The sequence below is a fragment of the Lathyrus oleraceus genome, chromosome 7 (assembly GCF_024323335.1).
Source record: "Lathyrus oleraceus cultivar Zhongwan6 chromosome 7, CAAS_Psat_ZW6_1.0, whole genome shotgun sequence".
In the NCBI taxonomy this organism is placed as follows: Eukaryota; Viridiplantae; Streptophyta; class Magnoliopsida; order Fabales; family Fabaceae; genus Lathyrus; species Lathyrus oleraceus.
In genome coordinates this window covers 527370180-527396146 of record NC_066585.1, presented here as the reverse complement: position 1 = coordinate 527396146, position 25967 = coordinate 527370180, and the positions used below count along the sequence as shown (strand labels likewise).

The window sequence follows — 25967 nt, the reverse complement described above, 5'->3', positions numbered from 1 at the left end:
ATTTTGCTAAAAATAAATATTATTTTGGACAACTAATAAGCCCCACGACAAAACGTCCATAACCTTAGTAAAAGATCGCATACGAAAAACATCATATGCTTTGAGAGAAAAAAAATTACATTTGAAACTGTTAATCGTTCAAATCAATCGAACAGACAATTCACCATGTTCATATTTAAAATTATCTTCTCTTTAATAGATAATGAAGAAATATGGGTGTTCATAGGTGCAGGTGGAATCCACTGTTCCAAATCGAACTAATCTATAAATTATTCGAACTCATTTATTTACGGATATATCAAACTCAATCCGTATCAATCCGAATATTTTTTATTCGGACATCGGATTTGAGTTTCTCAACTCGCAAATCTATTGACCAAACTCATTGATATGACATTAGTAGTTTTTTATTTTTTATTATTATTCTAAATAAAAATATAAAATTATCATCTCACTACTAATCATAATTCTAAGACTAAATATTATTTTGTTTATTTTTGTATGTCATTTCCAATTTAGGTATTGTATTTTATGTAAATAACGTGTCCAATTGAATTTTATACTATTATCGACCGTTATGTCACATGGATAAATTTTATTAGACATTATGTGATGTGTTTCATTTAATTTTGAATTGTGTTAACTTTTTTTATATTGAAAAAAATAATTAAAAAATATTTTATATTTGGTTCGGTTCAAGTCGATTTTGACAATAAAATTGCGGATTGAATAACAAGTTAGACCAAATCCGAAGTAACTCAATCCGTTTACATCAGTATAAAGAAAAGTAAAAAATATTTTTCAAAAAGAAAGTGCTAAACCTAATTTAATGGATATAAATATCAAATTCATAAAAACCAAAAATTGGAAAATAAAGTTTCATTTTCCAATAAAAAAAAAAACTTGTTTTACTAACCCAAAAAAACAATACATGAATTGAACCTTTCTTAACCGTCCTCGCCGCGTTCATTTCGCGTTCATAACAGTCACAAAAACTCACTGCAAGACACAACACAACAATCACCCACAAATATATACATACACATATAGATACATATAGAGAGAGAGAGTGTGTGTGAGAGAGAGAAAAACCCTTTTGACTATTAAGCCCCTTTTCACATTGGACTCTAGTGGTGTGATCGGTTCTCTCTCTGTGATCACCCCCAATACTCAGATCTTTTTTTTTCTTTTTCTGATTCAGATTCGGATACCCTATTGCGTTTCTCTTACTGGGTCTTGTTTATTTCCCATAAAGTTTCATTTTTGATAACTGGGTTTTTTACAATTTGCACAATTATGCTGAATTCATCACTCTTGTTACTTTTGAACTAATATGGAACTTCTCATAATCCAACAACAACAACAACATCATCAACAAGAACAATAATAACATGTCGTTTTACATTGGTCGAGAGGCTTCAAAGGTTTTTTTTTATTATGTTTTAGTTATTGGCTTGGTGATTTTTATGATTTTTTTATTATTATTTATGTTTGGTTTTTTGATATGAATTTGTGTAGTTATGGAAAAGAATTTGCTCAGAGACAACTGTTGAGATCAACCTTCTTGCTGAGAATTGGAAGTATCTTCTAGCTGGTCTTGTTTGTCAGGTTTTTTTTTCTCTTTATGTTTGGTGATGCTTGAGTTTTTCTATTCAAGTTTTTGTTTCCCTTTTGTGTAGAGAATTGAAAGGCTCTTTGTGTTTTTCTTTTGATATTGAGTTGAGAATTTCTGAAAATGGTTTTGGGGGTTGTTGGAAAATTGGGACATGTTTGGTTAGAGAAAAGTGTTTTCTGATTAGTGGTAGACTGAATACATGGACTCTTTATCTCTTTCTCTATGAAACTCAATCACTGACACCAGACACAACATTGATAGGTCGACGGCGGTAATAATTTGAAAAGATGAACAAATTGAATGTAATTATAAGTGTCAGTGTCCGACACTGACACGAACAGGTAATCCTGGTGAGCCATAAGGACCTAACTCACCTGAGCTTTTCTTGGCCCAACTAATTAAAAGTGAAAACAAAAGCAACAAAGAATGTTGTCTTAAATCAAACGGACCCTACTCGTGAGCATTTGGATGAGATGGTACACGTCTTTTCTAGTTTGGTTTCGAAGCTAGCCCTCTTAATGCAGCAACACTAAAACTCTTTAAGGAAGCTTTGTTGGTGATTGTGGTCCTATCTAGCTCGAGAGATTAATCTCTTTAGTTGTACATGGAAGATACTCGATTTATACACGCAATTTAAACAAACCCTGAACTTGTATGCTACAAAAAAAATTCAAACTTTTTATTCAAGTTGTTGGGGTGCCAACATTTATCACCTGGTTTAATCACCGAACTTAATCTTATGAGCATTATGTCGAGTATCAGGGTTGATTAAATCATCGGTGTTTGTTTAATGAGAGGATTAATTTTGTTGAGTATCCTGGTTCATTGTGATGATCAACAGATTCACTAATATTAATCTTAATTCATTCTGACAAATCACAATCTAAACTTCGTGTATCAGTTACTTTTGTTTTTCAGCTTCGCATTGCGAGTAACTTTTCCTTTGTCATTTGATTTATGACTTGAATTATGAATCATTTTGAGTTTCGTATGTCACTTGTTTTTACTTGTAATAAGATTCAATTAACATTTTGGAAAATGTTCATCAATTCATGATTTAAATCTCAATTCGATAACCATGATTTCTGTATATAGTACATACATGGTTTGGCGGCCCGAGGAGTTCATTATTTTCATAAGCCTGGCCCTATTCTGCAAGATGTTGGATTCTTCCTTCTTCCGGTTTGTAACTGTCATCCCCTTATTTTTCTTTCCCACCGTTAAATAGAATGAAACAAACGCCTTTGTCATTTCTAACCTCGATGTTTTTGCAGGAGCTCGGGCAAGACAAAGCTTACATCAGTGAAACACTGTTCACCACAATCTTTATATCCTTTGCCTTAGTAAGAATCAGTGTCTCAGTGTTCATATATTATCCATAATCCTGTTAGTGTGTATTTGTTTATCATATATAAAATTATTATAAGTACAATCTTCAGCGACATTGAAAAGTTTCGATTTTTAAAAGGGTTGTGACAATTGTTTTTCGAAAGTTATGATCTATTTACTTATTTTACTTTAAGTTAATTAAACTGTTTTTCTTTGATGTGTGCTTTTGCAGTGGACGTTTCATCCTTTCATATTGAAAAGCCGAAAGATTTACACAGTTCTTATCTGGTGCAGGGTTCTAGCATTCTTATTCGTAAGTGTCAATCACATCATGTCCTTTTTATTTAAGTGTTCTTTAATCTTTTGCAGTTTTCATGTTAAATAGATGAGTGCTTATGATTTGTATGTTCAATGCAGGCTTCTCAAATTCTTCGCATAATTACATTTTATTCTACACAACTTCCCGGTCCAAACTACCACTGCCGTGAGGTACGATTGATTGATATATGCATTTGTAAGACATAATATTGATGATGTGTTTTAAATGTTACTTCTGCTAATTTTGTTAGATTCTTTTAACTTTACACTATTACGTATCAAACAGGGTTCTAAACTTGCCACATTGCCCCGTCCAGATAACATTCTCGAAGTTTTCGTGATTAACTGTTAGTATACATTACTGAATTGGAGTTGCTTTAGCTTTGATGCCTTTTGGTGATTTGGACACTTACTTTTATTTTGATACGCAGTTCCGCATGGCGTGTTATATGGATGCGGTGATTTAATATTTTCGTCACACATGATCTTTACTCTTACTTTTGTGCGCACATATCAGAAATATGGAACCCGAAGGTTACTTCATTCTTCATTTTGAAACATGTCCTCGTCGTCATATATTTTGTCATGTTTAAATTTTGGTTCTGATTTTTGTGACTATGGATGAACCTATAGATCCATAAAGCAGCTCGCGTGGCTGCTTGCCGTTATTCAGAGTCTTTTGATAGTAGCATCTCGCAAACATTACACAGTTGATGTAGTTGTTGCCTGGTAAGGAGCTTTTTTCTGCATTATAATCGAAAAACTGCCATCTGTTCCCTTTTGAATAATCATTTCATCTTTTGGTCCATCGCTGGCAGGTACACTGTAAATTTGGTGGTATTTTTTGTAGACAAGAAATTGCCAGGTTTGCTCATCTGTAAGACGGCACTAATGTGCCTGTCTATTCGCTTTTTCTATTCTATTTCTATTGTACAGATAAATATCAACCGAAATCGGTAGTTTCCGGTATTAATATATACTGTTTGTTGGTTTACTTGAGGTTCTATTTGCTGTTCTTTCTGACTTTGTTATTTGCAGAATTGCCGGACCGGTCGATCGCTGCTTCAGCAACCCTGTTGCCATTGAGCGCTAAAGACAAAGACGGTAGGAACAAAGAGGAGAACTACAAGCTATTGAATGGAAATTCCGGCGACCCTGCGGATCGAGTATGGCAAATATACTTACCCTTTCCCTTGATCCTTTTATATTATACCTGCCAAAGATCTCAACATAACATGATTTTTTTTTTCGAACTTGCTTAGAGACAAAGATCTCAAATAAACGGCAAAATCACCGATGACGGTAATACACACCATACCGACTCTTCCATGAACGGTGCATAGATAAAGGACCGAATCTTCTCCACTGTACAAAATTGGATCTACTGCAATATTGCTGCTGGATTAGAAGATCTTGTAGCTTCTCAAATCTGAAGTCAAACCAGTACCAAGAATTGTATTAGTGAAAGTTAAAACTAGGTTCTGCTTTTTCAACATTGTGCAGCCCTACAATTCCTTTTATCAATGTTGAGAACATGTTCATAGCTTCTTTTTTTGCTGGTTTTATTATCTTCTTGCATTACATGGTAACCTAGTGCTTAGCATTGTGTAATATAGGCAATATATAATGTAAAGAAGAGGTTAAAGCTAAATGCAAGTATGCAACAACACTTCAGCACTTATTTCTTTCCAAAAAAAGTGGTTTAAGGTTGAGCTTATTACTGGTTTGTAGAGGCTCAATTTCTTTGAAATGATGAGGTTGGTGGTATATCTAATTTCTTTGAAACCACTACTTCTATTCTATTTTAAGTATATCTAATTTTAAAGAATGATTTGGGATAAGATATTCAATGAATTTCAGTATGAGTTTTAGGTTCAACCTGTAATTGCTAACAGAACATTATAATCGGTTTAATCGGTTGAAGCTTGAGCGGCTATTGAGCGATTCGGTTGTGACTTTGTCATGGTTTGAGGATAGTAGTCAATAACAGCATATAGCCAGAACACTATAGCTGCTGCTATAAGGTAAATATCAGAACAGCGACCGAGAGTGGTTTCAGGCTTTAAATTTACAATATTTTAAGGATTTCGTATTTGAGTATGCACTTCAAGAGAATCATTTGTGTTTTGATTTATGAATAACTCCGCGCTGCTACTCGAAAATGACTACTACTCTGGATTGGAGTAATTGACTCGTTTGATTCGATTTTTAAAACATATGATTGGGCAAAATGCTATAGTATTCTTGAAAGTTGAGATGATGGCAAAGTAACATGAGGTAGCACATGATGTTTTGACCATGCATGTGCTTTCTTACACATAACAATGCTATGCCATTTTTTTTCTTGTGTTAATATATGATTTACGTAGTTCATAAGCACAACACATGCATCATCTCCTTTACACATGTTTGTGGCCCTAAACTTTTCAAGCACTTGTTATCCATCAGCCATGAACATTTGGTATTGTAGCATGTGGCCATGCAAATGTATGTAGTCTCATATATAGCAATCAACATTATTCCTTCCAACGAGTCAATAATAGCACCATTAACACATTTGGGAGTATAATGATTTTGAACATCTCGATCTCAAAATAATTGTCATATTTGTTATTTTTATATAGATTAAAAAAATGTGATAAATAAAAAAGAGGGAATAACAAATTTATCAAACTATCTTGGTTATTGATGTATTCAAATTATCCTTAATAAAAGATGAGAGAAATAGTAAATTAGGAGTATTAATTAGAAGATAAAGTTAGAAGATCAAGATTAAAATTGTATTCGAAATTAAAAATGACACTTATTTTGAAACAATTTTTTTTACAAATGCAATAATTATTTTAAAATAGAAGGAGTAATAATTATTGTAGCTTAGTCTACACTCTTTTGAACCTTCAGACAGCTTCATTCCGAAGAGTTTGTGAGATTCTTCTCATCTAAATTTTATATTATTAAAAAAATATATTAAAGATAGGAATGTCAATGAAGCGGGATGACATATACATAATCATTTCGATCCGATCTCAAATTTATTCTTATCTCAGAGAATTTTGTCTATCATAATTATTTTCAGGAATTCCAGTTTTCTGTATAAAAAACTAACCTAAAAAAACTCAGAATCTAATCATCTATAAAAAAAAAAACTATTGTTTTTTTACAATATTTAATCTATGCACATAGAATTACGACTATTAAAATTTTAAACTTAAAAAAAAAATTATATAAATTTCTCTCTTTTACTAATATTACATTACAAATAAACCTAAATATATATTTAAAATTATATATTAACTAAGATTATTATAATATTTTAGGTGGGACAGAGACTTTGCAGGATGGGATATGTTCGCCGTCCTCATTTAAGAATTTTTTTTAAAGGGACTTTATTCTCCATTATCGTTTCTGCATGAAAAATTCTTCATCTTTAGAGCCTCAAACAAACAATTTTCGTACATATCCCTATTAGGTGATGCAAGTTCATGATTCTATTATTATTTCACGATTCTATTAATTATTATATTAGTGTGTTTTCAAATTTTTGCTATTACACCTAAGTATGCATGTGGATGTGGCCTTTCTATTGTTACACAAAAAAGCAAAGTGTCTCAGTTTCATATATGATTTCTCTTAAGCATGTGATCAAGTATGAGTTAGAGTTTCAATTTGAATGAAAAAGTAGACTTTTAGCAATACATAAGTATATGACTAAAAAAGATAAAGTTTCAACTTCTTTAACAAAGCGCAATTCAAGCTGGAAATTAAAGTTTAGTCAATGTAAGGAGACAAAAGATGAGTGCAATGATAAGGTTGATACATACATCATTGAAGCATGTCTTCAAATCCAACTAACTACCACTTTTCTTTATTACATGCTTTCTCCTTTCCCCATTTAAGGGTACTTTTTGATCCCCTTATGGGTGGTATAAATCATCACACCCCTCTTACTTTAACCACTCATTCATTTTTTGGAGTGTGTTTTTGTTTTTAATCTAGACAATTATCAAATATCATACACACACCCTATAATCAGAGTCGTCTCAAATTTTTTTAGTGATCTTGTATAAAAAGTTGAAGTTAATTTCAGTTAACCGTAAGTTAATTGTGAAATATATGTATGGTGGTTCATTTTTCCATAACTTCATCGTGAAAAAGTGTGAGTTCACCCTAAAAAACGGCTATGCTTATAACCGATTAATCCTACCGTCTATTAGCAAAAGTCAGTTAAAGCCATAGCGAAAACTCAATATGGACGGATTCAATACAGAAATTATTGCTAGAGTTATGAATACTTAAGAGTCATGTATATGACATGATTATCAACTAAGTGAGTCCTATAATGTTTCTTAAATCATACCTACTTCTACCTGATATGAATCACTTATTACCTTTCACACACAACACAAAAATGAAGATTTATGATAGTAGTAACACTTAATAATAATTTGAAAATTCCTTAAGTAAAAGTTAAGCAAAATGATGAAAAGGTGAAAAAGCATAAAGCTGAAACCAGAAAGTTAAGAACAGCAAAGTCCCTTTGCAAATTGAACAACAGAGAGAAATTTTACATTATACTAAAGTTTTTACCTTAGTAACCTTTTGAAATTCCAACTTTTTTTCCATTTATGTTCAAACCAAACATAGCACAAATACAAGAGTACTCATAGACCAAATGGGCTCACAACAATGAACACTGTCTGATCATTCTTCATTTGGCATTCATCTTTCAGTTGCTTCTTATTCTTCTTCTTCATGGGGGCTCGTTGCTCTAAATTCTCTTTCTGTTGGTTCCACTCTCACCTCAATCCTTCTGTTCTTGATTCCTCTGACCAAGGTTTGTTTCGGGTTTTTTTAGTACACACATGACATTTATGTAGCACCGAGATTTCTAATAGAAACTGTTACTATTGTCAGACACTGACACATGTGAGTACGTTGAATTAATTTATATTTTGAAATCATTATTTGTGTCAACGTCTTAGAGTCGTATCTGGTGTCTGTGGTTGTGTTTGATCTTTATTGTGTGACACACTCTTTTGTGATTTAATAATGTTATCTTTTTTTTTTGTAGAAAATGGTGGCAAGAGTGAAAAGAACTTGTGGCCAAGTTTTAGTGAGTACAGTTTGGAAGAATTGAAGGCTGCTACAGATGGATTCTCCTCAGACAACATAGTCTCAGAGCATGGAGAGAAAGCTCCAAATGTTGTTTACAAAGGGAAACTTGAGAATGGACAGTTTATCGCCATCAAGCGTTTCAACAAGTTCGCTTGGCCCGATTCTCGCCAGTTCATTGTTTGTTTACTTTTCACTTTCACTTCATTATTCTTCTATCGTTTTATAAAAGAGTATAAAACTATACGACCGTAATTATAGTTGCAGACTGCAGTTTAAAACTATGATATCACAAATTGTGTTCTTGTAGGAAGAATCTAAACAAGTAGGGAGTCTTAGAAGTGAACGTTTGGCGAATTTGATCGGTTGTTGCTATGAAGGGGATGAAAGGCTACTAGTGGCAGAGTTTATGCCACATGAAACTCTTGCTAAGCATCTCTTTCATTGTGAGTTCTTTCTTTTTGATTACTATAAGCTTTGTTTTAGTCTTAGTTAGGTTTAAGCATTCATTAAATTGGTTTTGACATTTGAAGTTTGAACATGGAAATAACAAATTATGTATGTTTAACTTTGTGTAGGGGAGGCACAGCCTATGAAATGGGCAATGAGGTTGAGGGTAGCCTACTATTTGGCTCAAGCTCTTGAGTATTGCACAAGTAAAGGGAGGGGTTTGTATCATGATCTAAATGCTTATAGGATCTTGTTTGATCAGGTATAAGATCTATGGCAGCGACACTTTATATTAAAGATATGTTTGAAATCTGACTCATATCGGTGTCTGATATCTACATGACACCAACACGTGTTAGGACGTTTCATCACTTTTATTTCCTTAAATTATATCAGTTCTGTTTGTAATTTGGATGGCATCTACAGGATGGTAATCCCAGGTTATCTTGCTTTGGACTCATGAAGAACAGCAGAGATGGCAAGAGTTACAGTACAAACTTGGCTTTCACGCCTCCCGAGTACTTAAGGACAGGTAATGTTTTATCAACTTTGTTTGGAATCTGGTTTTTTGTTGTAATACTGCTACACAGTACGCATTCACTGCATTTAGTAAGTTGGAACCATTGGTTAATTATCGGACGATTCACGGGTTAAGTTTGATGAATGAAATTGAAAAAGCAAACTTGAAATGTGAGTCGTCAGATCTTCATCCAATAGCTCCGATAAACTGACTGCATATGTTTCTCTTTTGTACATTTGATGTGCAGGTAGAGTGACAGCAGAGAGTGTGGTTTACAGTTTTGGAACTCTGTTGCTTGATCTCTTGAGTGGTAAACATATTCCACCAAGCCATGTAAGTTTTTCTTTCCATTCTTTACTCACTGAATAAATAAATTCGTGATAATGATTAATGCCTGTGGTACTCTATGAAGAACTAACACATGCGTCAGATACAATAATAACGATTGAATGTAACTCAATGTATCAGACACCAAATACACATTCGATCTGAAGTATCGGTACTATATAAGAACATATTTGCTTAAGACAGATTCGACGTGTAGGACATACTGTCATTGGTATATATATCACTAATAGTTCTGCTCATATACTAATGCTAATGCAGCAAACTTAATGAAGTACAAACATTTGATAATCACATCATTCAATTTTTTTTCATTTACAGGCACTTGACCTGATACGCGGAAAAAACTATTTGATGTTGATGGATTCTGCATTAGAGGGTCACTTTTCAAAGGACGATGGAACTGAGTTGGTTCGTTTGGCTTCTCGTTGTTTACAATATGAAGCTCGCGAGAGACCAAATGCAAAGTCTCTTGTTGAAACTCTTATGTCTCTCCAGAAAGAAATCGAGGTATACTAATCATATGATAGATTTTGTTTTGGTCTAATAGATCTATCATCACTAAATTGGATTGCAGAAAGTAATATACTTTGTTGTAAAGCAATGTGAAAAATGTTGGCCAATCTTAGGAAAATTATGATCTCTCATTTAATTTGGATAGTACTTGAACAGGTGCCATCACATGTTCTGATGGGTCTCCAGCATGAAACAGAAACATCTACAAAACCATTGTCATTGACATCTTTTGGTGAATCATGCTTGAGATTGGATCTTACTGCCATACATGCAATATTAGAGAAGACTGGTTACAAGGATGATGAAGGAATTGCCAATGAGGTTTTCTGTCAAACTTGAATACACAAAATGAAATAGAGGAATATCAACTTTGTTTTACACACTTTTCTCTCTAACTTTGTGCTACTAACTCCAATGTTTGAATGTTGAAACTGCAGCTTTCCTTTCAGTTGTGGACTAGTCAAATGCAAGAGACCTTGAATTTGAAGAAGCATGGAGATGCTGCTTTTAGAGCTAAGGACTTTGTCACCGCCATTGACTGCTACACACAAGTAAGAGGATTTTAAGGATTCTGTTCGGATAAACAACTTAATTAAACGTTTACAGTATAAACGGCTATCATACAAGTGATTATGCATAAATTATTTTCATAACAAAAGGCAAAAAAAAGTCAAACTTTTTTCATATAAGCTATTCTAAAGAGTTTATGAATATATTATAAACTGTTTTCATAAGTTCTTTTAAACATTCTCACAAGTGTTTACGTCGGTATATAAGCTCAAATAAATCAATACATCAGACCTTATAGCTTAAAATCTTAGCTATTGAATTAATCTAACAACTAAGAGTGATGATCTTTCATGTGTTATACTAATCAAATAGAGCAAGTTTTTAACATTTAGTTTTATTTTTTGTTTCATCAGTTCATAGATGGAGGGACCATGGTGTCACCTACAGTGTATGCAAGGCGCTGCTTGTCATTTTTGATGAATGACATGCCACAGGAAGCTCTAGGGGATGCCATGCAAGCTCAAGTGGTGTCGCCTGAGTGGCCTACTGCTTTGTATCTTCAAGCAACTTGCCTTTTTAGCCTTGGAATGGAAAATGATGCACAGGAGACTCTCAAAGATGGAACTAACATGGAAGCTAAAAAGCATAAAAACTGAAAATTGTATAGATTTTTCTTTCTTTGTTATGATCTCAAGTATTATTTGATGTGTTTATTTGTTGGTAGCTTTTTATTAGGCCTTGCATCTAACTTCGTCTATTACCATTTTGTTTTTTTGGCTTTCTGTAATTCGCTGAGACAAAAGATAATGACTCTGACTGGTTTGGAATTTTACATGTGTGTGGCCTCTTTTTCCTTCTTTCTTTTTACCTGCATATCTTGTTTGGAGTTGGAAGAATATACTTTGATTCATATGAATTTTGATCCAGAATGAACTAATTTCTAATATCCATAGCTTTATTATCAAATAAGAGATTAAGGGATGCATATCACGAGAGAATTTGTATAATCTGTACAACTCATGAATAAAATTCATATAGTTCTCAATATTGCATAAAGAACTTTGAATAGATCAAGCACCATATGTTTGTCTGCAAATTTATATGATTAAGAATAGAACAATGTACAAAGGAGCAGATTGAATTGAAGCATAAAACTTTAGAAACAACATGAAAATATCAACTTCAAGAAGGCATGGTCAAACTTCAAATGTTACATAGTGCCTATATATCACCAAAGAAACTAATAGTTTAGTACCTGTTATATTCAAACGACCAATCATTGCATGTGTTTTTCCTACTACGGGGGTGCTAAAGGCTCTACGGAGTTCCCGTGCTTTGCTTCTGCCATTTCAATTTCGTACGGGTGGTTTTCTGAAGATTTATCTTCTTCCATTGCCATCTGTTTGAGTTTCTCTTGTTGTATGGCACGTAGCTCATATCTGATTAGCAATGAGGGAGAGTCAAATGTCATCAAAAGCATGTCTTTATACATTTGTTCCCACTCTATGTTTTGGTGTCAATGTATGTCTTGGTGTAAGTATTGTGATTGAGCGCACAAAAAAAAATGGAAAGAAATAAATATTTTCAAAGCTATCTACCCAAATCAACAAAATTTCAGACAATTGAGTTCTTACTATTTTGTGATCATAAAACAACGGCGATAAGTAGTATAACTTACGGGGCAAGATGGCTCCTGGCAAGTGCAAAGTATATTGTCCAGAATTGATTGTCCTTCAAATGGCGTGGACACAGTACATATCTCAGTTGCGACATTTCCTGAAATGTAATTAATCAATAATTATCTCTGGTTCTAACTGTGCTGCTTTAACTTTTCCTTTCACTACCCCACTATGATTATAAGTAACAATACTATATAGACTGAAGTCAAATTATGGGGTTAATAAAAAAGATAGTAGAAGACAAAAAATTGAATGAACATGCAAATCGGCCATCACACACCAATGATACCACTCCTCAAAAAATAAACTATAGCCGGATAGTGTTTATATTAATATGTAAATCCAGATAACTATAGTTACATTCAGCATTGCATAAATGTATTCCGTAATTCTGTTGTATTTAAGCATTCCTATTAAATAGAAATATCAAGTAATAGAATGTAGTATGTGATTTCTATTCTATTTCTGTTTGGCTATGTGTTAGTCACATGCCTATACCAATCACAGGTTATGGAACCTAATTTCATCACCAACCTTTTTAAAAATGTTGCACATCCTTTAAAATAGTTTGTTAGCTGTTTTGGATAAGTGAGATGCATCAATAGACTTCAAAAAGAAAGTTCAGTTGGAATTGTCCACCTATAAGATTCATGTTATCCTCCTTCTATTGGCTGTCCACCCATTGGTCATCATTCAATGCCACATTGGACAGCATATATGGCACTGTTATAAAACGCTTCACCTGCGTTGGACTATTGGGCACTTAATGAGGCTACAATACCATTTAAGCATCCTACCGAGCACTTAGTAAGCGAGGAATTGCATAATGAATTATATGGAGGAGACTGTCTGAAAAATAGAGGTGAGATGAAGGCGACTAAAAAGATGAGCTAACTAAATTGTTGACCTCTCAAAAATAGATAGAGGAGACACCGAAGAAGATATTTGGAGAAGCATCAGGTCAACCAGAGGTTGGGAGGGCACATGTGGCTCACATAGTCTAGCCAAAATTCATGTTGTATGAAGTGTAAGACCTGAGACTTTAAAGGTCAACAATGGGAGAGTCGATTGGAGGATATTGGGTTAGGGCCCGTGAGCCATTCTAGATGATGGTCGGACGGCGGGCCTATTACGACCACTAGGGTTTTTGTTTTTGGAGGTTGTGGTACTACTAATATCAAGCTTATTGATTGGAACAATATTGTGAAGTAAACTATAGTACTTGTCCCCACACCTGTTTTTTAAAAATTACCCATACTAAGTCTTGCAGTTTTTGAGTAAAACTCATTGATCCTTTCACAAATAATGAGTAGTGCACATATAATAGCCCTAGTACTAAATTACTAGTTCAAATATTAACACAAATACTATGATCTCTTGATTTGGGGAGTTTACACAAGTTACAGGGTAATGTAAATACATGACATTCCTAAAGCTAGTAAATAGATATTCTTCACTCCCAAGTTAGACACAGCTAGTTCAAAACACGCCACCCTTTGGTGAGAACATCCACTACCATAAGTTGTCTTTGTGTGGCTTATATTGCCAATAGGAACCTCAAATCATCTGCCTATGATTTGGGATATGTTACCTTGATTACCTAAATCCTATCCTATCAATTAGGATCACTTCTTGTATTAGGCACAAACTTCAAATGGGTGTCAATTATTCAACAGAAAATCAGTGTTATCAAATTGCGGCGCCATGGCCGCTATGGCACATATACATAGCAGTTTTTGGACTCGCCGCAATGGTAAATATTGGCCGATATTGCTGGTTTTTCTGCCATAATCTGCTATAACGGCGTCGCAAAGAGGCCGGTATGGCGGGATTTTGACTCTCCGCCATGGACCGTCATCCGCCATAATCAACCAGCTATTCTCCCAATTCGGTTCAAGGATGAGTCTTTCATTTTAACTGTAGGCTACAAAAAGATCTCCTTTGTGTTTTGGACATGTCACAAGGTCCTATGCAAAGGCCATTAACAAATACTCAATTAGAATTCAATGCTGCTAGAATCATTCAAACCCAACAGAGACAATTTACAATACCTACTTAAGAAGTACATAATCATTTCACCTACACTACTAGTACTATCTAGTTCAACATGGTGGGTACTATTCAATGCAATGTAACACACGCAAATATGAACACCATACTTGATTTTATAGATTAAAGTCATTAAACTCATAAGTACGCATACTGCACTTGATCTTAGCCAAAAGGCCAAGAAACACGTGATTTTATAGATTAAACTAGTTTTACTATATAATAATAGTTGAATTAAACATAAGTAGCAAGAACAATAGCATCATAAACCACAATTGAAATCAAACCTTTACTCTTGAGAGTATGAGAACTGCATGCCTCTCTTGCCACTGAGAAAGATCCTTTCGAACTCTTGTTGAATCAGATTGTACTTCCTCACTATAACTGGATTCATCTTCATCTGCACCCAACAAAAGTTAATCATAAAACAGTTGCAAGATTTAAAAAATTCACAGCCATACATGATCAAATTGACATGAAAATGGAAGAAACTTGTGAAAATTGGGAATTTAAAATGGGAACCATAAACCCTAACATTTTCTTCAATTTGGGGGCAAAAGAAAAAGGGAAAACCTTTGAGAGGGAAATTTTTGAAGGTGTCAATGGTGAATGATTTGACGTGGTTTATGAGTTCGTCGGTAATCCCATGATGTTCATGTTCTTGTGATTGTTGTGTGGAATTGGATTCTGTTGAAGTGTTTGGATTTGTGAAACTCTTGGAAAATGTGCGTTTAAGCCAATACATTGTTTTCACTTTGCTTTGCTTTCTTCCACAGAGTGCAAAGACTCAGCTCTTTACCGGCATTTATATTTAACTTTTTTCTTTAAAAGAAATCTAAAGAATAATAATATAAAGGGTAATACTTACTTGTGCCTAGGGTCGCAAGATAAGAACTAAAGAAACTAATTTTGTATTGGAAATTGTGCATTAATTTTAATAAAGATATAAAATTAATTTTATAATTGATTTTTTCAATACAAACTTTCTACAAGTGGATATCTTATCTTGTACCCCTAGGACACAAGTTAGCATTACCCTAATAGAAATATAAGTCCTTCTTCAATTAATTTTGTGATATGACTCATATTTACGATACTAATATTTGATTAGTTATTATCGAAACTAACATGGGTAACTAACTCTTGTATGTTAGTGTGTGATATCCCCACAAATGGGAGAATAAATGTTTATCATCCTCAATTTAGATAATAAGAGTAGATGAAATGATTGAGAAAAGAGTGGTTTAGGGAAAAAAATATGCAAGGTGATCTTTAGAGGACACTAGCATTAGCTTAAGCATGTCAATTTCGAGGTTCTCTCAAATAAGATGATAATCGATTTCAAATGTTTTGTCTATTCATGGAACACTTGATTGATTGTTATGTGTATGACACTGAGATTGTCATTGTAAAATACAAGAAGCTTGGAACATGAGACTTTGATGTCTTATAGAAGGTACACAAGTCATTATAATTCACAAGTCGTTGCATCCAGAGTACAATATTTTTCCTCTGAAAATGATTTAGAGACTGTCAATTGCTACTTTGTGTAAGATAATGGAATGGTTTACAAGACGCCATGTCAGCACGTTCAATGATCTCTGATGCATAAGTGCTTTGACTGAGAAATATGTCATCAGGATGACGAGATACTGCAATACCCAGAAAGTAACTTAGAGGGTCCAAATCCTTCATTGCAAACTCAGATGCTAAGAGTGGCATAATTGATTGGCGGAGGACCTGAGTGGAGGTGATGAGGATGATATCGTCTACATACAGTAGAATGTAGGCCATGTCTAAACCTTGTCGATATATGAAGAAGGAGTGGTTTGATGTGCTATGGAGAAAGCCAATGGTGGCCACATAGTCAGCAAAACGTTGGTACCATGCCCTAGGCGCTTGCTTGAGACCATACAATGAATTCTTCAACCGACATACATAATCTGGATGACGGAGGTCGCGGAAACCCAATGGTTGATGCATGTAAACAGTCTCATGAAGATCACCATGTAAACAGGCATTCTAGACATCCAGTTGATGAATGGGCCAGGACTTGGAGAGAGCAATGGTAAGCATTGTTCGAATGGTAACGGGTTTCATCACAGGGCTAAAAGTCTCATCACAATCCACACCTGCAACCTGTGACCTGCCATCACCTACAAGACGAGCCTTATAACGCTCAAAGGAGCCATCCGAATTTTTCTTATGCCTAAAAATCCACATACATCGAATAAGATTAGCATCACAAGGATGAGGAACTAAATCTCACATCTTATTTCGAATAACAACATCAAAGTCAGATTGCATTGCAGATTTCCAATTCGGGTCTGATAAGGCTAGTTTGGGGATTTTAGGTATGGGAGAGATGGTGTGGTCAGAGTGAGAGATTGTTAAGTTAAATATCGTGCGGGGGTTTGACAATGCCTTTCATGCTTCGGGTGGTGATGGTTCGTGTAGGTGGAGGTGGATGCGGTTGAATTGATGGTGATGATGGAGAGTTTATTGTAATGGGTGTGTTGATCGAAGAGGTAGGAGATGATGATTGTTGGTTTATTGAGGGTAGTGGTTGGTCAATTGGGATTATCGGTGTTGGTTGGTTATGTGCAACAGGTGGTGAAATTTGATTTTGCCACTGATGTATAAGGTACGGGTGAAGGTCATCATCTAGGAATTGATAAGAGTGAGGTGAAGGGGAGTGTATCTTGGTGAAGGGAAATTGAGTTTCATCAAAGATAACATGCCTCGAAATTATTAAATTTATATTAGACAAATCAAAACACTTATAACCTCTATGATTCAGCGGATAACCTAAGAAGACACACGGAGTAGAGCGGGGTTGTAACTTATGAATGGTAGATGACGGGAATAATGGATAACATAGACAACCAAAGACTCTGAGATGTGTGTAGGTGGGATCACGATGATACATGAGTTGTGTTGGTGACTGATTATGAAGTGTTTTACAGGGAATAATATTTAACAAGTAAGTTGCCATGTGGAGAGCATGATGCCAAAACGAGGGGGGAACAGAAGAATGAGCTAGCATAGTGCGTACCATATTATTAATGGTTCTTATTTTGCGTTCCGCTTTCCCATTTTGTGAGGATGTGTGGGGACAAGAGAAACGAAAAACTATACCATAATCAGTGCAATATTTTTAAAAAAACTCTATTATATTCACCGCCATTATCACATTGAAATGTTTTGACTTTTTGCAAAAATTGAGTTTGAATGAGTTGAGTAAGTGACTTGAACGTTTCAAACACATGAGATTTTCTGCTAATAGGAAAAGTCCACAAGAAGTTTGTAAAATCATCTAAGAATAAGACATAATATTTATGACCAGCAGAACTTAAAATTGGAGACGTCCATAAATCACTATGTAAAATGTCAAAAGGCATCAAAGTCGTAGTTTGAGAATCAAAAAATGGAAATTTAACATGTTTGCCTAAAACACAATAGTCACAAACGACAGAAGAATTAAAAGGTTCACAACATATGAACTTATTTTTGCAAAGGGAATTCAAAACAGACACGCCAGGATGACCAAGACGACTATGCCAAAGACTGGATGTGAGACCGACAAAACTGGGAGAAGTGGTAACTAGATAAAGATCTCCACGATTGTCACATCTAAGAAGGGTGATCCCTGTCTGAAAATCAAAGACAGTAAAACCAAAAGGATCAAAGGAAACATAAACATTGTTGTCAGTTGTGAGTCGTCTCACAGAAATTAAATTTTTAATAATTTTCGGGGCATGCAGGACATGGTTAAGGTGAAGTGGTTGGTGATATGTGGTTATTTGTGTGTGTCTGGTGCCGTGAATTGGAATTCCATGGCCACTGCCTACAATGACTTTCTGATTTGAATTACTTACTAGAAAATAAGACGAGAGATTACCTTGTGATACGGTTGTGTGAGATGTTGCACCCGTGTCCATGTACCACTGATTGTCAGGAGTGTGAAGTGACATGGTGTGCATTGCGGTCTTAATGTCTGTCGGTATCTGAGATGAGGTAGAGGTTGCATACACCTGAGGACTATGTTCTATAATGCCTGGCTACTTAGGAGGACCGGCAGGGCGTGTTCGCTAAGAGGTGGGATACGGACACGGTGGCATAGTCCATGGTGGTGAAGTCCAACCCCATGGTTGCCAGGTTGGGTACTATTGTTGTTGTTGCCAAGGAGGGGCAGACCAAGGTGAGGGAGCGCTGGGAGCTCCAGACTGAGGTGCACTGCGGTTACCACGTCCCCCTCCGCGACCCTGGTTGCCACGGGAGCGAGAACGGTTGTCGGGGCGGCGGTTGCCACGCTGAGAGATGTCTTCAGTAGGTTTCAGATGAGTGGTGTGCATAGCAGCATGAGAGCCTGTGTTTTCCATCTTAGCCATATCTACTTCTTCCAAATTGAGCATGGAATGAGCCTGATAGAATGCCGGAAGACGGTTGCTCTGGAGAATTAAAGTAGCAACACTGCGGTAAGCTTCTGGGAGACCAGAGATCAGCTGAAGGACCAAACGATGATTGTTGACAGGGAGCCAACATTTCTCAATTGATCAGAAAGCATCTTAAGACGCCGACAGTAAGCTGATACATTGGGAAAATCCTCCATACGAGTGTTAGAAAACTCTTGCTCAAGAGTGACAGCTCGAGCATTTTGGTTGTCCTGAAAAATATCTTTCAAGCGATTCCATGCTTCCATTGCAGTGGAGTTGGGCTCTAGAATAGTGGTCAGCAAATCGGTAGAAATAGTGGAATAAATCCACTGAAGAATGGTGGCATCAAGAGTGAACCATTGTTCATGGTTGGCGTCGGTAATGACTGATGGCTCTTTTTTGATAGATGGAACGATGTGATGCAGGACTCGATGTGAGCGAGCATGGATGCGGAAAAGCTCGGCCCATGTGCCATATTGATCTTTTTCCATCTCAAGAATAATAGGAATGTGGTTCCTAATATTGGAGATGACAAGAGCGGGATGAAACTCTGATTTGGAACCTCGAAACGTGGTGTTCTTGGGCTGGCCGGAATCACCAGTATCGGCGGATTTGTGGGTATCGGCGTCACTGTGTTATGAATGGTCTGATTCAGACATGGTTGCAGGTGCGACGGTGATAGCGGTACAGAGTACGGTAGTCCTGTTGCGGCGGCAGACTTCAAGGAGGGAAAAGAAGCATGCGGCGACAGACTGTAATGAGGGAGAAGAAGAAACACGTTTCTGCATTTTTTTTAGAGAGGGGGGTCGATTAGGATTGATACCATGTAAGATAATGGAAACCGTGTCTTTCTTAATGATTTGAATAGAATATATATACAACAATGTGTAACATTTGGTCAACTATTTAATTATGATACAACATAATTATAGGAAACTAATTATGACTAATTATAACAAAATATTCTATTCTATCACTTTGTGGGACAAGATATTAAGGATTTACCTAAGAAAAAACATTGACATGAGATGAATCTTTTACTTTTTACATATCATGCCTAGTTAAAAGCTGAGAAGCCAATTAAATGTAAGGAATAGTCTCTTTGGAAAAAATAAGCCTCAATTGGGGCATTCTTTCAAATATTTGAGTGTTCTTGGATCTGCATTGGAATGAGTAGTGGTTTGCTTTGTGAGAAATCATCTTAAATGTTGAGTTGTGATGCTTATCTCTTTTTCAAGTATTAACTATAGTATGTTCAAAAATCAAAGAAAAACTATAGGAATGAGTTTATCCTCCGCATTTACCTTCCCGAGACCGTACCTCTTATGCGCACCTTCAAAACCTCTTGATACGCTCCCAACATGTCCATTTAGACCCCCTCATAAAATGAATTCTCTCCTTAGGGAATATCCCAAAATAAACTTTCTAAATCCTCCCAAATTTTTACTTTAAGGTGTTATACTAACCTAACCAGAGGCGCGTAAGCACTGATAACATTAAAGGCGTCTTGACCCACTACGAATTTCAGGGTTAGAATCCAATATCATATTTGTTTCACACCCACAACATCCTTCTTCCACTCCTTATCTATAATAATCTCCACCCCATTTTTCGATCTAACTTTATCAGTGTACCAAAGCTTAAAATTTCTGAATCCGCCGGTAATATAAGGGTAATACTCTACACTTAATATCTTTGATCATTTTAAGAATGCCATTTTTTATAATAGAAAAGATACTATCTCCTTTGAGGAGGTCCATTTGTCTAAAAGAACTAAGAAGTTAACCGATGTGCACGAGTTGAAGTTTGACCATAATAAAAAAATACTTGAATGTTTCAAAAGGGAGAAGTAACCGCAGCAAAAACCAAAAGAGAAACAAATGCTTCATTTGTTATAAAATCGATCAATTTAAAAAAGAAATTGCCGTGAGAAAGAGAGAAAGAATGATTATGATTATGAAAGTACTAATGCATTAGTGATAAAAAATTGAAAACAATGGAGAGTTGAATTATAGACTCAAAAGATGCTTTTATTTGTACTTTAAAAAAAATTACTTCCTGTTCTTCCTCTCCTTTAATAAAGTGATTTAATTGATTATTTCACACATATTAACAAAAATACAATAATAAAAAAGAGATAATGATATTTTTATCAAAACATCCATTATCAAATATAATTGTGATGCAAATAGTACTAATGATTAAAAGGATAGAATTGGAGAAAAAAAATTAATTTAGATTACAAATTAAAATGAGTCATAGATTTTTAGACATTTTATTTCAAATGAGTCACTTGTCATAGGACGGAGGGAGTAATTGGTAGTACTAGATTAGAGCACATGTCTAATTTTCTTTTAATAAACAACATTGATCCTAGTAATTTTGCTTAGATATTTGTGTCTTATAAGTGGACAATGCAAGTACTAAGTAGATATAAAGCTGGAGTAACTGGTCAAAATTGTTTGCTCTCATCCACGTGTGATCAATCTACTATCCAACTAACTATCCTCTTCTTCACCAAAAACCTCTCAAACCCGTTCACAAAACCAGAAGAAAAAACTTCTAGTCTTAAACCTCACAAGAGTTAGCATTGAAATTCTTGGGATAACAAACACAAACATTCATTGATCATGACTCTGTGCCGCATTCATTGCCACCTTAATCTCCAATTCCCATCCAATACGCCGCGTATCCCCTCCACTTTTCACTCTCTCTTCACTCCAAATAAGGCAAAATTCAACCTTTCCAATTCAATTTTCTTAATTATTTTAATTAATATCTTTTTCTTTCTTTGTTTATTAAGCTTCTAGATTCATGATTCTATTAATTATATAAAACTTTTAATTTAGAAATTTATAATTTGTAATATATATATATATATATATATACTCCTTGTGTTTTTCCCACTCAGGTTCGTTTTTCAAGTGTTCTGCGGCGCACCTGTGGAGTAATCAGGTCTCATATGACAATGGAAGAGAAGCCTCTCTCTCAAAACAATCGAATGCTCGTTAGTTTTCTTAACCTTCTGATGCTTTTTCTTTCTTTCATTGCTGGATTAATGTGTTGCTGTTTTTTAACTGTTTTTTTTGTGGGTTTGTAGAGTTTTGTTTATTTGAGGGGGTTTATGCATGGTAGCTTAATTAGTTGATTAGTGTGAAATGAAGGTTTTTTTAGTCTTCTTTTGGTTTTGGATTTTTGGTGTGGTTTGTATATGAGAGAAAAAATGCAGAGAAAAGAGGGTATTTTTCTTCTCTGTTGATCATTTATTTGTCATTGCTTGTTTGGTTAGTCTGTTTTAGTTTTTTTTAAGGCTTTGTTTGGACTCATGGAATCAGATGGAGCGGAGTGGTTTGAGATGGAATGAAGTGGTATTCCATTGTTTGGATCATTGAAAATCGAATGCAGCGGAATGAAGTGATATGTATTCAATTCCATCACTTACACCCTCCGATTTTTGGACGGAAGGAAGAATTTGTCTTGTTCTGTCATAAAATTTCCAAACGATGGAATGGAATCTTCGTTCCGCTCTGCTCGATTCCGTTAATTTTATGATATCCATACACTATCTAAGGAGAGATGGACGGAATGGAGATTAAAGTTTGAATTTTGGTGAATTTATTGTCTTGTTCCGTCCTAAAATTTCCAAACGATAGAAAGGAATCTTCATTCCGCTCTGCTCCATTCCGCTTTCATTCTGTTCATTTTATGATATCCTAACATAATCTAAGGAAAAATGGAAGGACGGGAGATTAAAGTTTGAATTTTGGTGAATTTATTGTCTTGTAATGATTATGATATGATTGATCAATGATTACAATGTTTGTTCTGTTTTGAAGGTGTTTGTGCCTGCTCATCCTTTGATCAAGCACTGGGTTTCGGTTCTCAGGAATGAGCAAACTCCGTGTCCCATCTTCAGTGAGTGGCTACTCTTTGAATCTTTAGCAGTATACTCTGATATGAGATGAACATTGATCCACCTGGTTTCAAGCACTTGAATCGTTTTGAAGTTAATCTAATGGCAACTTTTGTTTTTATGCTAACACTTACCGTAGCTTCTTGACAAACACATTCTACTTATGGTAGTTTTGTTATTATACTCGTATTTGATCTTTGAATTGTCACTGTTAGTGGTTCTGTAGCATCAATTTTGCATTCATTTTGGAAAGTTCAACTTATTAGTTTCACTAATGTCACTCATTCTACCTCTTTTTTGTTAACCCGTTATTATTTAACTAAATTTAGTCAACTTAGCTTGATATTACTTGATTAATCATATGAAGGTTAATTTGACACTTTGTGTTTCTAATATTTTAGGAAATGCAATGGCCGAGTTGGGAAGGCTACTAATGTATGAAGCCTCAAGGGATTGGCTGGTTAGTTCCTATTTCATGCTAAATTATACTTAATCGCATTTTTTTGCCTCGATTTTTTTGTTAGTTCCTTCAATATATTTTGATGTCGTTGGTTGCAACCTTTCTTGTTTGTAAATCATTTAATTATAATTTTTAAAAGCTTCACAAACTAAAGCCATGGTTTTTCAAGGTTATAAACTTGAAGTTTTGCTCCAATCATGTATTATTATTGGTTAACTTTCCTCTTGCCTTTTCACATTCAATACTAACTAATGGATTTACATTTATTCTCATTTCTGCTTTTCTTTCATTGTTTTCAGCCAACAGTATCCGGCGAGATTCAATCACCGCTGGGTGTTGCCTCTGTGGAGTTTATTGATCCAAGAGAGCCTGTGGCTGTTAGTACCATACTTCTTTCAATATGTTTATCTACACTTTGATATTTGATATTTTTCAGGATATATCTTACAAAACTATGACATACTCCAATTCTACTTATAATCATTGATGATATTGTTTTAACTTATACTAACTTATAGTCTTGTCGATGTGCGTCTTTATTGTCCCTTTCTGCAAAATATTGCCTGAATAATTTATCAGTTCTGCAGGTAATTCCGATTTTGAGAGCCGGCCTTGCTCTTGCTGAACATGCATCATCGATCTTGCCTGCTACAAAAACATATCATTTAGGTAATGATTCGTGTACTGTACTAGTTCTGAGTACATCCAAAAAACATGATTTATCGAGAAAAAAAATCTAGTTTGCGATATTTGTTTATTGTTGTTTTATCGTTCATTATAAACTTAAAATAAGACTATGGTCTGTTTAGACATAATAATTCATAGGGATGCACAACTATAAAAGTTGAGAACACTTTTGGTCTGTTTCTTATGTTGAATAATATTTTGTTTTTCCTTTTGTTTCTTTGGAAAAGGAATGAGCCGAGACGAGGAAACTCTTCAGCCAACAATATATTTGAACAAGTAAGATATTCATACTCGAAAGGAAATATGCTTTTTCTTCAGCTCTTTTCCTTTTCTCCTTTTGTTAAATACTACCGCATGTGGTTTTCAGGCTACCTGCAAAATTTGCAGAAGGGTCTAAAGTATTCGTGGTCGATCCTATGTTGGCAACGGGTCTGTAGTCTACTCGTATTTGTGTTATATACAATATCTATGCATCAAATTTGTAGTTACTATAATTTGTTGTTTTGTATGGATTGAAGGTGGTACTATAGTGGCAGCCCTGAATCTCTTAAAGGATCGCGGGGTTAGCAACAAGCAGATTAAAGTGGTAATGAAATGAATAATCCGCGCATAATCATAAGCTATATTTCTTTTCATCAGCATAATCACATGGTTGTTTTTAGTCGTGCATTGCATACATGTACAATGTGATTAAGTTAGATTTCTTCGATTAGTTTACCTAATTAATAACGGACTAATGACAATGCAGATATCTGCATGTTCTTCCCCTCCAGCTCTCGAAAAGCTGAGCGAGCAGTTCCCGGGGTAATCAATCACATAACATAAAATATTTTCTTCAATTTCATTCAAGCATTTAGTTTTCTAATCAGTAAATTTCACAGGCTTCAAGTATATACCGGAATTATTGATCCCGTACTTAACGACAAAGGGTTGGTGCCTCACATTATAACTTAATTTAATTATATATTGAGAATTACATGATTTATAGAATTGCCACATTGTTAATTTTTTTATTTCGCTGGTTTAGGTTCATAATTCCTGGCCTCGGAGATGCTGGCGATCGCAGCTATGGTACATGATATACATGAATGTTAATTATTGGATGTATCAAATTTTGAATAAAGTTATTATTACTACTCAAATTAATTCTAAACTCATAATGTAGTTGCCTATTTAGTAGTGTTTTTGCTTATTATTAATGTTAAATGTTAAGAATTGAAATAAATAGGTCTTTCAATTTTATTAAGTTTTCTTCATTGAATCTTTTCTCTCTCTGCTTCTTTCTTTCTCCTTTGTTCCCTACGTTGCTTCTCAGTTCTTCAACTTCTCTTTTACCTGTTTTGGCTTTCTTGGAACTTTCTTTATAGATTGTCTTATTTATTTTTCAGCTTTAGCTAATAGACTATTGATGCGATTGGTGAAATGGATGAAGGTGGAAGAAGAGAGAAGATAGAATAATATATTTCTATTACTCTGTTAAAACGGTTATAAGAAATGGTTGCGCTCACACACACACTGCCATGCCACAGATACTGCTCTTACAACTATTACATTGAATGTCATTATATTAAGAGCTACAATACTATTTATACACAAATAAAAATGTCACAAAGGCAACAAATGCTAACCTACACCAACTAGGTTAAGCTTAACAAAAAAAACTAATATTTATACTACTAAATATAAACTACTTCTAACACCATTCCTTAATTTATATTAAGCTAATCAAAATTAACAACACAAAATCCATCCCTCAGGTGGAGAAATTGGTTAGTCTTGATAGCTTTCGTCAGAACATCTAACATTAATTTCATCTTGAAAACTCGTATGGCGCTGATGACTTTCTTCTCCTTCGGAAGCTTAGTCAACTCCTAAGTCTTGTTTCTTTCTATAGCCTAAAGTTCTTCTTTCATGACCTTCAGTCACACTTTCTTTTTTAGCGTTTCTTCAACATTGTCTGGTTCAGAGTCTACTAACATGGCACACTGAATGACTTTTCATTCAGAGTCTACTTTAATATCTTGCAGC

The 25967-nt window shown here is 34.8% G+C and overlaps 4 protein-coding genes and 2 pseudogenes across 6 annotated transcripts; 3 read left to right on the top strand and 3 right to left on the bottom strand.

Moving 5' to 3' along the window:
• The first annotated feature begins 973 nt into the window (after positions 1–973).
• LOC127107857 (phosphatidylinositol:ceramide inositolphosphotransferase 1) lies at positions 974–4943 on the top strand. Its single transcript, XM_051045195.1, has 12 exons — positions 974–1424; positions 1519–1608; positions 2711–2797; positions 2890–2958; positions 3177–3257; positions 3362–3433; positions 3549–3609; positions 3694–3796; positions 3896–3991; positions 4081–4127; positions 4301–4428; positions 4525–4943. Exons 1-12 carry the CDS (start codon positions 1392–1394, stop codon positions 4603–4605), a joined length of 948 nt encoding a protein of 315 aa, XP_050901152.1. The 5' UTR covers positions 974–1391; the 3' UTR covers positions 4606–4943.
• A 2813-nt stretch (positions 4944–7756) lies between these two features.
• On the top strand, positions 7757–11582 carry LOC127107855 (serine/threonine-protein kinase BSK5). 2 transcript variants are annotated; one of them, XM_051045191.1, is made up of 10 exons: positions 7757–8096; positions 8334–8554; positions 8685–8820; positions 8953–9086; positions 9251–9356; positions 9592–9677; positions 10011–10199; positions 10362–10526; positions 10643–10756; positions 11129–11582. In XM_051045191.1, exons 1-10 carry the CDS (start codon positions 8015–8017, stop codon positions 11369–11371), a joined length of 1476 nt encoding a protein of 491 aa, XP_050901148.1. In that variant the 5' UTR covers positions 7757–8014; the 3' UTR covers positions 11372–11582. The 2 variants fall into 2 exon arrangements, with proteins under 2 accessions (XP_050901148.1, XP_050901149.1); XM_051045192.1 differs by having other exon boundaries at positions 8070–8188.
• LOC127107856 (uncharacterized) lies at positions 10315–15239 on the bottom strand. Of its 2 annotated transcripts, none has more exons than XM_051045194.1 (5): positions 15017–15239; positions 14731–14843; positions 12394–12491; positions 11971–12154; positions 10315–10746 (listed from the first exon to the last, which is right to left on the bottom strand). In XM_051045194.1, exons 1-4 carry the CDS (start codon positions 15186–15188, stop codon positions 12013–12015), a joined length of 525 nt encoding a protein of 174 aa, XP_050901151.1. In that variant the 5' UTR covers positions 15189–15239; the 3' UTR covers positions 10315–10746; positions 11971–12012. The 2 variants fall into 2 exon arrangements, with proteins under 2 accessions (XP_050901151.1, XP_050901150.1); XM_051045193.1 differs by having other exon boundaries at positions 10315–10743; positions 15017–15238.
• On the bottom strand, positions 14504–14632 carry LOC127109750 (uncharacterized; annotated as a pseudogene).
• Positions 15240–16465: 1226 nt separating the features above from the next.
• On the bottom strand, positions 16466–20248 carry LOC127104777 (uncharacterized; annotated as a pseudogene).
• A 1071-nt stretch (positions 20249–21319) lies between these two features.
• LOC127107854 (uracil phosphoribosyltransferase) lies at positions 21320–25181 on the top strand. Its single transcript, XM_051045190.1, has 12 exons — positions 21320–21608; positions 21791–21886; positions 22716–22794; positions 23194–23252; positions 23552–23629; positions 23840–23921; positions 24167–24215; positions 24307–24368; positions 24458–24525; positions 24688–24743; positions 24821–24868; positions 24967–25181. Exons 1-12 carry the CDS (start codon positions 21510–21512, stop codon positions 25016–25018), a joined length of 828 nt encoding a protein of 275 aa, XP_050901147.1. The 5' UTR covers positions 21320–21509; the 3' UTR covers positions 25019–25181.
• Positions 25182–25967: the final 786 nt, after the last annotated feature.